Genomic DNA, 10644 nt, shown 5'->3' on the forward strand with positions numbered 1-10644 from the left:
ATTATTATTATTGCTACTCCATTGTGTGTGTGTGTGTTCTTGGAGACTCTCTCTGTGTGTGTGTGCACCTGGGCTTGCACTGTGATGATGATGATGAACTGCTTTTTGCAGTGATAGGGAAAAGGAAATAATAATAACAGATGAATTTATATTTATGATTGCGTATATACACACATATAGACTTACACCCATAGTTGGTGTATATTTCTGTGTTTACTGGGCAAATTGGGCTAATAGTTAATATCTTTTTCTTTGCTTGTGGTTTTGCTGTTTTTTTTTTTGCTTTTTCTCCTGCGGCAATGATGATGGTGGGCTTCTTTTTTTGTTTTTACTGTTACTGAGGTTATTACGCTGTATTGCATTCTTTAACTGGTAGGTTTTACTTTCACGATGTAAGTTTCCATAGTGGTAATCGATTTGTGTGTGCTAACATGTTTGATACTTCAGTTATTTTCTTTTCTTTACTTTTTTATTCTCTTTCTTTCTAGGTCAGTGTTTTTACGCAATCCAAACTATTGTGTCTCTCATGATGATGATGATGCGCCGTGTGATGTGTGTGTTGGCCGTTGTGCTGTGCTGTGCTTGCGGGTATACCATGACAGCTGCTGCTACTACTGCTAATACTAATGGACACCCAAAGGCGGCGATGTCGTTTTTGGGAAGTTTTTATCCCGAGATCAATTATAGTGGATCGGCGAAAGAGAAGAAAAGTGAAGAAGCAAAAGCATTAGCAGAGAGTACTTTGGCAGAAGAGGCGCGATCACCTGTGGAGGTACAGGAATCTACTTTACTCACTAATGAAGAGTCTCCTTGTGGTGGTGATGCTGTTGGTTCTTCCAGTACCACATGTCCTTCTGTTCGTCCTCCTGCTCCTCCTGGTGTTTCTCAACCACAAGCAGGCCTTCTTGTTAAAGGAGAACCACCTGCTAATGCTGTTGCTGGTCTTCAAGGTGATCTCAGTAAGGGAGATAAACATCTTGGTGTTAAGCTTCCTAGTGTTAGTGGTACTTCATCTGGGACTGGTTCTCTTGGTTCTCTTGATCCTTCTACCGTTTCTCTTACAGAATCTCAAGGTGGTGGAGGGAATAATGGTCTAGGTGGTCACGGCCAACCATCCACTGTAGATAGGGGTACACTTGGAAGAGATAGTCAAACACTGACAGATTCTTCTGGGGAACTTCCACGTAAAGAGAAAGAAGCGATGCAAGAAAAAGAGATGTCTAACATGGATCCAAAGAGAAGAGAAGGGCCTCATAAGCCCGCAGAAAATCAACCTGGTCGTGGAGACTCCGTTCAAACTCCAAGACAAGATAGTGAACATTCTCTTCCTCCTGCACAAGCTCCTGATGGACCAGTTACTTCTACATCTCCTACGGCTGAGGAGCGTGTTGATGTGCCTACAGCTGAAGGTGGAAGTGGAGCACCACAACCATCTCCTCCCACTTCAGCCACAGGGAGTTCCGATGTTTCTGATGCTATGGCGACTAAGAATAATACTCCATCTGCAGGAACTGGATCAACAGGCACCCAAGAAAGTGATGCAGAAAATACAGAATCAACCACAACAAACTCCACAACACTTCCTCCTGAACTCGCAAATAACAAGAAGGGTGATGCAGACAGCAGCAGCAGTATCAGCAGTTCTGTGTGGGTGCGTGTGCCACTACTGATTGTGGTTACACTGGCCTGTATTCTTGTGTGCTGATTGTAATGGTGGTATGGTGTGACTCAGGTCATCCTTTGTTTTCTTTTCTTTTTTTTGCATTTATCCCTACAGTCTAACTAATCTTTTCACCTGTTGGGAATATCTTCTTTTTTGTTTCTTAATGTTAATGTGTTTTTGCTCTCTATGTTTATCCTATAATTGTTATTATTGCTACTCCATTGTGTGTGTGTGTTCTTGGAGACTCTCTCTGTGTGCGTGCACCTGGGCTTGCACTGTGATAATGATGATGAATTGTTTTTTGTAGTGGGAAAAGAAACGAAATAATAATAATAACAGATGAAGTTATATTTATAATTGCGTATACACACATATAGACTTACACCCATAGTTGGTGATTATTTCTGTGTTTACTGGGGTAAGTTGGGCTAATGGTTAATCTCTGTTTATTTGCTTATGATTTTGCTGGGTGGTTCAACCTTTTTTGAGTTATTTCTGAGTGTGGGCTTTTTTTTTTGTTTTTACTCTTACTACGGTTTTTTCGCTGTATTTCATTCTTTAACTGGTAGGTTTTTCTTTCACGATGTGAGTTTCCATAGTGGTAATCGATGTTTGTGTGTCCTAACGTGTTTGATACTTCATTTATTTTCTTTTCTTTACTTTTTTATTCTCTTTCTTTCTAGGTCAGTGTTTTAACGTGAACCAAACTATTGTCTATCTCATGATGATGATAATGTGCCGTGTGATGTGTGTGTTGGCCGTTGTGCTGTGCTGCACCTGCGGGTATACCATGGCGGCTGCTGCTGCTGTTGATAATGACAGTCCCAGTGGCCGTGGTGTATCCCGTGGGGCTGTGGAGGTGTCGTGCGGGGCCGGCGGTGCGCTGCGTGTACGCCCCGCTGCTGAGAGCGAGTGGCTCACATGCGATGCGGGCAGCCGTGTGTCTGCATGTGGGAAGTACGCAGACCTCTGCAGCCAGCGTAACGCAAGAGCAGCGACAACAACAACTACTACTACTAATGGACAACCAAAGGCGGTGATGGCGTTTTTGGGAAGTTATGACTCTGCTCTTCTTCAAGTTGAGTGGGACAGGAATCAAGAGAAGAAGAAGCAGAAGGAGAAGCTGGAGATGGAAACGGTTTCAACGTCCCTTCAGGATCCTCATCAACTACAAACAGAGACGCATCAGTTGGAAGGAACCGATGGAGACTTGAGGAACCAAAGTGATGAACAAGCTTCTGAGCTCAAGAAGGGGATGACTGAGGAGAACGCACTGGCTCCGCCGCAGGAAATGCCTGACCCCTTACCTTTGTCTACTGTAGTTATAGAAGAGAGACCTTCTGATAAGGCTATAGAACAAACACCTACAGATGCTGCCGCCTTAAAACGCACACAACAAAATGAACCTCACGCACAAACAGCTGGACGTACGAATACAACTGCGGACTCATCTGAAAACCATAATTCCAGCCAAAGCAGCCTACAATCTCAGTCTGAAAATAACGGAGAAAATAGTCCACGCAATGATGATAATTCCAGTAACCATCCTCCTATGGAGGCGGCTGCGACTACAACACAACAACAAAATGAAGAATATAATTCAGCCACAGGTACTACTGTCACAAACACCCTACACGGTACCAATACAACTACTCCGCCGAGCAATGAGAACACTACCACAGAAGCACCAACCACCACTCCATCTCCTGTTCCTGCACCCAACACAGAGATCAGCAGCATTGCCCCCATTGTACAGCAGAAGACTAATGTTGACAGCAGTGTCAGTCCTGTGTGGATGCGCACTGCAGCACCGCTGCTGATTGTGGCTGTGTTGTTCTCCGTTACCATGTACTAAACTGTGGGACTCATCTAAGGGGAAAATAATGGTTAAACTAACATAATCATAATTGCGTACATCCCCCATGGGTGAATAAATTAATAATCTGTTTACCAGCCTTCCCTTTCAATTCGAATTTCTTTTCTTTTGTGTGTGTGTTCTTTTTCTTATTAATTCCATTATTTGCTTTTTCCGTTGTGTGTGTTCAGAAAACTGGGCTGTTCTGCTCACTGACGGTATACATCTCTTGCTAGTACACAGATGTGTGTGTTTACAGTAATTTAATACATAAACTAGAGCCATGGGGTATTGTGTGTGTGTTTGGCTCTCTCTCTTATTTGGGTATTGTGGTGTTATCTTTTTTTTTCTTTTCTATTGTGGGGTACATATTATCAGAAAAGAATGCTATTCCTTCTTGTTGCTTTACTGTAGTTACTGCTTCTCTCTCTATCCCACTGTGTGTATTTGTGCCCTGCATTCACTCACTATGTGTGTCTCTTTTTTTTCTTCTCTTCCTTCTTCTTTCTTGTAGTTTATTGAAGTACACCACAACAATGACAAAGGCTGTAATGGTGAGGTGTTATCTGCTCTGTTTACTAACTCTTGCACTCTGTTGTGCTTGTGGGTTAGTATGGGCTGATAGTCCTAAAGCTTCTGATGCCCTTACTAAAACTTCCACTGTTGGTGTTCCTTCTCTTGTTCGTCGTGCTATTTCTGCGGAGGATGTTGGTGAACAAGGCAGTTGGATTGTGTATGATGAAGATGTTGCTGAGTCTCCACCTTGTGATAATTCGGATTCTCATGGTTGTCGTACAACCATTGATCCTCACAGATCTGGTGGTGAGGACCTTAAACAGAAGAAAGTTGAAAATGAAGAAGAAGTGAAAAGACGTCAAGAACCGGATCAGGCTGACTCAGAACTTGAGATATCACAAGCAAGTCATCTTGTCAAACAACACAGAGGTGCAAATTTAAGCAAACCATTAGGTGCCACTGGAGTAAAGGTACCTGAAGTTTCTCTTGGTTCTTCAGAGTCTTCTCCTGATGAACGAGCTAAACAGCTTTCTTCTCGTTCTTCTGATGCTCCTGAAGAGCCAACTAAACTTGTTTCTGAACTTTCTACGGAAACAAATACAGATAACACTCTTAATAGTGGTAGAGTGGAACCTGGTAGTGTTATTGAGTCTGGTCAAGTGGATGAAAGTTCTGGTGGTTCTTCTGGTGGGAGTTCAGGTTCTAGTTCATCCAGTGCAGTTTCTCATCCTTCTCCTCCTACACATAATAATCCAACACCTGGTGGTCCTGAACCTGCTATTCCTACTCCTGCTTCTCCTGCTGATGGGAGTAGTGTGGCTGCTGCTGACGGTCAAACTGGAAACAGCGGAAACAACATAACAGGAGAAACTGCAGCTAACCAGAGAAATAAAGCAACACAACCTTCTTCTTCTTCTTCCAACAAACCTGATACAGGTAATGCTGGTGAATCTGAAACTACACTGACAGAGAACGGCACTGCATCTACAGAGAGGGAGTCCACAAACAACCAAGAAGGTGTTGAAAGTAATACAGATAACACTACCACATTAACAACACTTCCTCCTGAACTCACAAACAGCAAAAAGGGTGATGGAGACAGCAGCAGCAGTATCAGCAGTTCTGTGTGGGTGCGTGTACCACTACTGATTGTGGTTACACTGTCCTGTATTCTTCTGTGCTGATTGTAATAATGGTGGTAGTGGTGTGACTCAGATCATCCTTTGTTTTCTTTTCTTCTTTTTTTGCATGTATCCCTACAATCTAACTAATCTTTCACCTGTTGGGAGTTCTCTTTTTTTTGTTTCTTAATGTTAATCTGTTTTGTGTGTTTTTACTCTCTCTGTGTTTATCCTATAATAATTATTATTGCTACTCCATTGTGTGTGTGTGTTCTTGGAGACTCTCTCTCTGTGCGTGTGCACCTGGGCTTGCACTGTGATAATGATGATGAATTGCTTTTTGCAATGAGGAAAAAGGAAATAATAATAATAACAGATGAATTTTTATTCATAATTGCGTATATACACACATGTGGCCTTAAACCCATAGTTGTTATATTTCTATGTTTACTGGGTAAATTGGGCTAATAGTTAATATCTTTTGTTTGCTTATGGTTTGCTGGGGCATTCGATGCTTTACTGCCGGGGTCGATGATGATATGGATGTCCTATTGCTTCTACCTTTACTGAGTTAAATTTCTGTAGTGCTATGTTTCTGATTTTTTAGTTTGTACTATGTTGACGTTCGTCTGTGCTTCACTACTTGTACACGGTTGTGTTTTTCGATTCTATTTGTTTTTGTTAATTTGTCATGTTGTTTTTTTTTAGTTGAGAGTTTTCAAGCGAAACCCACTACCATTATTATGGCTATGAAGAAGATGATGGGTCACTTGCTGTGCTTACTGGCTCTCATACTGTACTGCTTCTGTGGATGCGTGATGGCTAGTCATCATAATATTAATCCTGGTGCTCCAGGTGTCCCTGGTGGAGCTGCATTTGCCGGAGGTGTTGCTGGTGGTCCTAATCCTTTAGATCCCCAACATGGTGGTTGGCCTCCTGTTGCTGGTGTCGGTAAACCTCCTTTTATTCCTCCTGGTCCCCACCAAATGCGTCAGCCTTCTTCTGTTATTCCTAATGGCGCTTGTCCTAATCCTGGTGTGCCTTGTCCTGGTGGTGTTCCTGGCGGAGTTGGTCCTGTTAGTGTTCCTGGTATGGTTGGTAATCCTGGTGCTAATGTTCTCTTTAATACGTTCAACGCGCCGTTACCTCCTCCACATAATCCTGGTCCTGCTGTTAAACCTGCTGTCCCTGGTCCTGCTGGTCCTGCCTTTTCTCACGCTTCTAATGATATGTCTCTTTCAACTCAACTTAATGGTGGTATTAGTCAGCCAGGAGTTGTTGTTGGTCAACGTGATATGCGTCCTGCAGCCAATACGATTGAGAATCGTCCTAACGTACCCAACAGTCTCACTAAAGCTCACAATGGTGTTTTGGAGGGTAACATGATGGATGGGAAGGAAAACGTGATGGAAAGAAAGACGAGTGTCACATTAGAAGGTCCAAATATTGTGAATGCGAGTAAACCGGAAACTCTCCAATCTCCTGTTTCTCCTGTAAAAGGTGTCAGTGGCAATCAGCCTAGTGAAGGCAACACACAGAAAAAGGAAACAGATTCTTCCGACAGTGAACACAAAGGTGAGTCAGGTGTGATTGGAGCTAAGGGTAATCAGGAACCGATAAAGGAAACCACACACGGTCCTCAACAACAAGATAACCACAATACAGAACCAAATGCCACAGGTACAACAAGTACTGACTCCCATGTCACTGCTGACTCAAAACCACATCCTACTAGAGATTCACAACAGCAATCCGCCGAAAGAACTCAATCTGGTCTATCTACTGATGATTCAAACACACCAAATAACACGAGCACAGAGCCCAAAAGTACCACTGATAATGTGTCGACGGCAGAGAATGAATCAACAAATGGTGTCGATACTGCCGTTGCATCAGCAGAAGGGAATACCACAGCGAACACGACCTCTGTCACTCTCAATACCAACAGTCACGAGGAATCAATCTCAACTTCACCTACAACCACCAATACAATTCCTACTATCCCTGGAATCAGCAATAACAACATAATGCCAAATGTAAAGGGTGATGCAGACAGCAGCAGCAGTATCAGCAGTTCTGTGTGGGTGCGTGTACCACTACTGATTGTGGTTACACTGGCCTGTATTCTTGTGTGCTGATTGTGATGGTGGTGATGGTGTGACTCAGGTCATCCTTTCTTTTCTTTTGTATACATCCCTACAGTCTAACTAATCTTTCCACCTGTTGGTAATTTCTCTTTTCTTTTTTTGTTTCTTAATGTTACTGTGTTTTGTGTGTTTTTGCTCTCTTTGTGTGTTTATCCTATAATAATTATTATTGCTACTCCATTGTGTGTGTGTGTTCTTGGAGACTCTCTCTCTGTGTGCACCTGGGCTTGCACTGTGATGATGATGATGAATTGCTTTTTGCAGTGAAAGGAAAAGGAAGTAATAATAACAGGTGAATTTATATTTATAATTGCGTATATAGACACATATAGACTTACACCCATAGTTGGTGTATTTGTGTGTTTACTGGATAAATTGGGCTAATGGTTAATATCTGTTTATTTGCTTGATGATTTTGCTGGCTCGTTGAGCATTTGTTATGAAGTTTGTGAGTGTGGGCTTTTTTTTGTTTTTACTCTTACTGAGGTTATTGCGCTGTATTGCATTCTTTAACTGGTAGGTTTTACTTTCACGATGTGAGTTTCCATAGTGGTAATCGATTTGTGTGTCGTAACATGTTTGATATTTCAATTACTTTCTTTTTTTTGCTTTTTGATTGTCTTTCTTTCTAGATCAGTGTTTTTACGTGCAACGAATCCTTGCCTCTCTTATGATGATGATGATGAGCCGTGTGATGTGTGTGTTGGCCGTTGTGCTGTGCTGCGCCTGCGGGTATACCATGGCGGCTGCTGCTGCTACTACTACTAATGGTGGACAACCAAAAGCGGAGATGGCTTTTTTTACTGATGTGATCGCCACTGAGGCTCGAATTGTGGGTTTCATACCAGTTGGAGATGATAATCGTCAGTCCTCAAATTTAGCCAAGCCAGGCGAAACAAATATTGTGGCCCAACATACTAGTGGTCAAGGAAACGATTCGTTGGGGCGTCAAGAAATTCCTGGCGGCTTTGGTTTTGAGAGTGTCAAAGGTTCTCGTTTAACTTCTGTGGATAGTGGAGAGGAAGGGAGGGAGAATCAGTTGAGGGAGAACGAAGTTGTGCTTCCTGGGCCTGAGGCAAAAGTAAAGGATGTTGGGAGGACCGGTGAGCCAGTGGATCAGACACAACAAGAACAAAATCAGCAACTTGGAGGGACTGGTGGAACAATGGCAGGACAAAGTGAGCAAAGAACAGTTGAGTTAGCACGTGGTCAGGATGGTGTGTCGGAGTCAGCTCACCAAAGTAATGCTATTTCTCATGCATCTGGTACTGCTGCTTCTGATAGTAACCTTCCCGGTGTTGGTACTAATTCTGGCCATTCTCCTGCTGCTGCTGTTTCTCCTGCACCTGCACTTGTACCTGCCGAGAGAACTGAGGCTGAGGCTGCAGGGGACAACCAAGCTGGAAGCAGCGGCAGCAGTGCAACTAACGCGGAAGGTGAAGCCAACCAAACCACTCCAGCTGCAAGTACAACAGAGAACAACAACTCTGTAAACAGGGACTCAAACAGTGTCAATTCACCTAATAATAAGGAATCGACCACCACCACCGCCACAACAACAACAACATTTCCTTCTGCCACCGCGGTCTCTGAAGGAAATGACGATGCTTCTGCAGCCACCACCACCAACATTAACACCGAAGCACCAACCACCACTTTATCATCTGTTCCTGTACCCAATGCAGAGATCAGCAACAGCATTGCTTCCACTGTACAGAACAAGGCCAATGCTGACAGCAGTGTCAGTTCTGTGTGGATGCGCACTGCAGCACCGCTGTTGATTGTTGCTGTGTTGTTCTCTGCTACCGTGTACTGAACAGTGGGACTCATCTGAGGAGAACTAATAATAATGGTTAAACTAACATCAACATAATTGCTTATATACCCCATGGGTGAATAAATTAATAATCTGTTTACCAGCTTTCTCTTTTAATTCGAATTTCTTTTCTTTTGCTTTTGTGTGTTGGTTGTTTTAATTCCATTACTTGCCTTTTCCGTTGTGTGAGTGGAGTAAACTGGGCTGTTCTGCTCATTGACGGCATCCTTTTTTTCTACGTGCACATGTTATGTACAACAATTTAATATATAAACTAGAGCTCTGGGGTATTGTGTGTGTTCGTGGAGGCTCTCTCTTATTTGGGTATTGTGGGGTGTTCTATTAATGGATATATATTATCATACAAGCGTGATATTTCTTTTTCTTGCTTTACTGTTTATTTGATGCTTTTCTCTTTATTTTTCACTATGAGTATTTTTGCCCAAAATGCACTGACTTAGTGTCTCTCTTTTCTCTCTACTTCTTCGTTTTTGTTTTCAACACTCCAAGCATTAGACCTTTTGAGTTCAAGTGACGAGAACAACAAGACGAAGAGTGATAATGGCCGTTATGATGATGATGATGATGATGATGCCCCGTGTGTCGTGTATTTTGGTTCTTTTATTTTGCTTTTCCTGCAGTCTAGTGTTGGCTGATGATCCTGAATCTGAAGAGAGCGTTGACCTCCCTCTGGGTGGTGGTGCTAAAGGAGGTGGTCAACCTGGTGTTCCGCTTGAGAAAACACAAGCAGAATTACAGAGACTGGGTTTACAAGAAACAATTGGTGATCCTACACATAGAGATGGTGAAAGAGAGACGGAGGATAAAGGTGATGGTCCTGAATTAGGAACAATGGCTGAAGAAGCAACTCCTCTGGGTGGTGGGGGTCAACGTACTCTTCAAACTGATCATCAAGCACCACAATCAGGAGGAGATAATCTCCATTCTTCTCAACCTCCATCTTCTAACTCAGTGCTAACTGGAGAAAATAACCGTGCGGATGCCTCTGCTTCATCTTCCTCCTCTTCTTCAACAGTTTCAGTAGGCAGAGTTGAACTTGAGAATGCAGAGAAAGGGGAAAAGGTAGAGAGCCCGCCAAGCAAGGAAACGAAACCAAACAGTGAATCGACAAATAACGATAGCGTCCAAGAACCACCTGCCAATCAAATAAATACAGTGAACTCTGACAGTACACACATCTCCCAAAACACGGTTCAGGAACAGTCACCTGAAATTTCACAGAGTTCTCAGGTGCAGAATGGTACAAACGATGCAGAGAGGAACAACACAGAACCCCAAGAGGCTCCGGTAAAAGAACCTTCTTCTGCATCTCCCACTACTTCAGCTACGGAGAATAACAGTGATACCAATAACTCAGCTAACACGAACACTGACTCTCCCAATACAAACAATAATGAGGAATCAACCACCACCACCACCACAACAACAACAACAACAACACTTCCTCCTGAACTCACAAACAACAAGAAGGGTGATGCAGACAGCAGCAGCAGTATCAGCAGTTC

The 10644-nt window shown here is 43.0% G+C and overlaps 6 protein-coding genes across 6 annotated transcripts; all 6 read left to right on the forward strand.

Moving 5' to 3' along the window:
* Positions 1-526: 526 nt before the first annotated feature.
* Positions 527-1705, forward strand: TM35_001501000 (uncharacterized protein; the record flags this gene model as incomplete). The annotated part of the gene is made up of 1 exon (XM_029031915.1): positions 527-1705. The coding sequence occupies one exon, from the start codon at positions 527-529 to the stop codon at positions 1703-1705; it is 1179 nt and encodes a 392-aa protein (XP_028876786.1).
* A 679-nt stretch (positions 1706-2384) lies between these two features.
* Positions 2385-3518, forward strand: TM35_001501010 (uncharacterized protein; the record flags this gene model as incomplete). Its single annotated transcript, XM_029031916.1, has 1 exon — positions 2385-3518. The coding sequence occupies one exon, from the start codon at positions 2385-2387 to the stop codon at positions 3516-3518; it is 1134 nt and encodes a 377-aa protein (XP_028876787.1).
* Positions 3519-4054: 536 nt separating this feature from the next.
* Positions 4055-5218, forward strand: TM35_001501020 (uncharacterized protein; the record flags this gene model as incomplete). Its single annotated transcript, XM_029031917.1, has 1 exon — positions 4055-5218. The coding sequence occupies one exon, from the start codon at positions 4055-4057 to the stop codon at positions 5216-5218; it is 1164 nt and encodes a 387-aa protein (XP_028876788.1).
* Positions 5219-5898: 680 nt separating this feature from the next.
* Positions 5899-7293, forward strand: TM35_001501030 (uncharacterized protein; the record flags this gene model as incomplete). Its single annotated transcript, XM_029031918.1, has 1 exon — positions 5899-7293. The coding sequence occupies one exon, from the start codon at positions 5899-5901 to the stop codon at positions 7291-7293; it is 1395 nt and encodes a 464-aa protein (XP_028876789.1).
* Positions 7294-7972: 679 nt separating this feature from the next.
* TM35_001501040 (uncharacterized protein) lies at positions 7973-9118 on the forward strand (the record flags this gene model as incomplete). Its single annotated transcript, XM_029031919.1, has 1 exon — positions 7973-9118. The coding sequence occupies one exon, from the start codon at positions 7973-7975 to the stop codon at positions 9116-9118; it is 1146 nt and encodes a 381-aa protein (XP_028876790.1).
* A 561-nt stretch (positions 9119-9679) lies between these two features.
* Positions 9680-10642, forward strand: TM35_001501050 (uncharacterized protein; the record flags this gene model as incomplete). Its single annotated transcript, XM_029031920.1, has 1 exon — positions 9680-10642. A coding segment is annotated over one exon (963 nt), but the record flags the coding sequence as incomplete, so codon positions are not given.
* Positions 10643-10644: the final 2 nt, after the last annotated feature.

Source organism: Trypanosoma theileri (genome assembly GCF_002087225.1).
Source record: "Trypanosoma theileri isolate Edinburgh chromosome Unknown TM35_Tth_150_V1, whole genome shotgun sequence".
Lineage (NCBI taxonomy): Eukaryota > Euglenozoa > Kinetoplastea > Trypanosomatida > Trypanosomatidae > Trypanosoma > Trypanosoma theileri.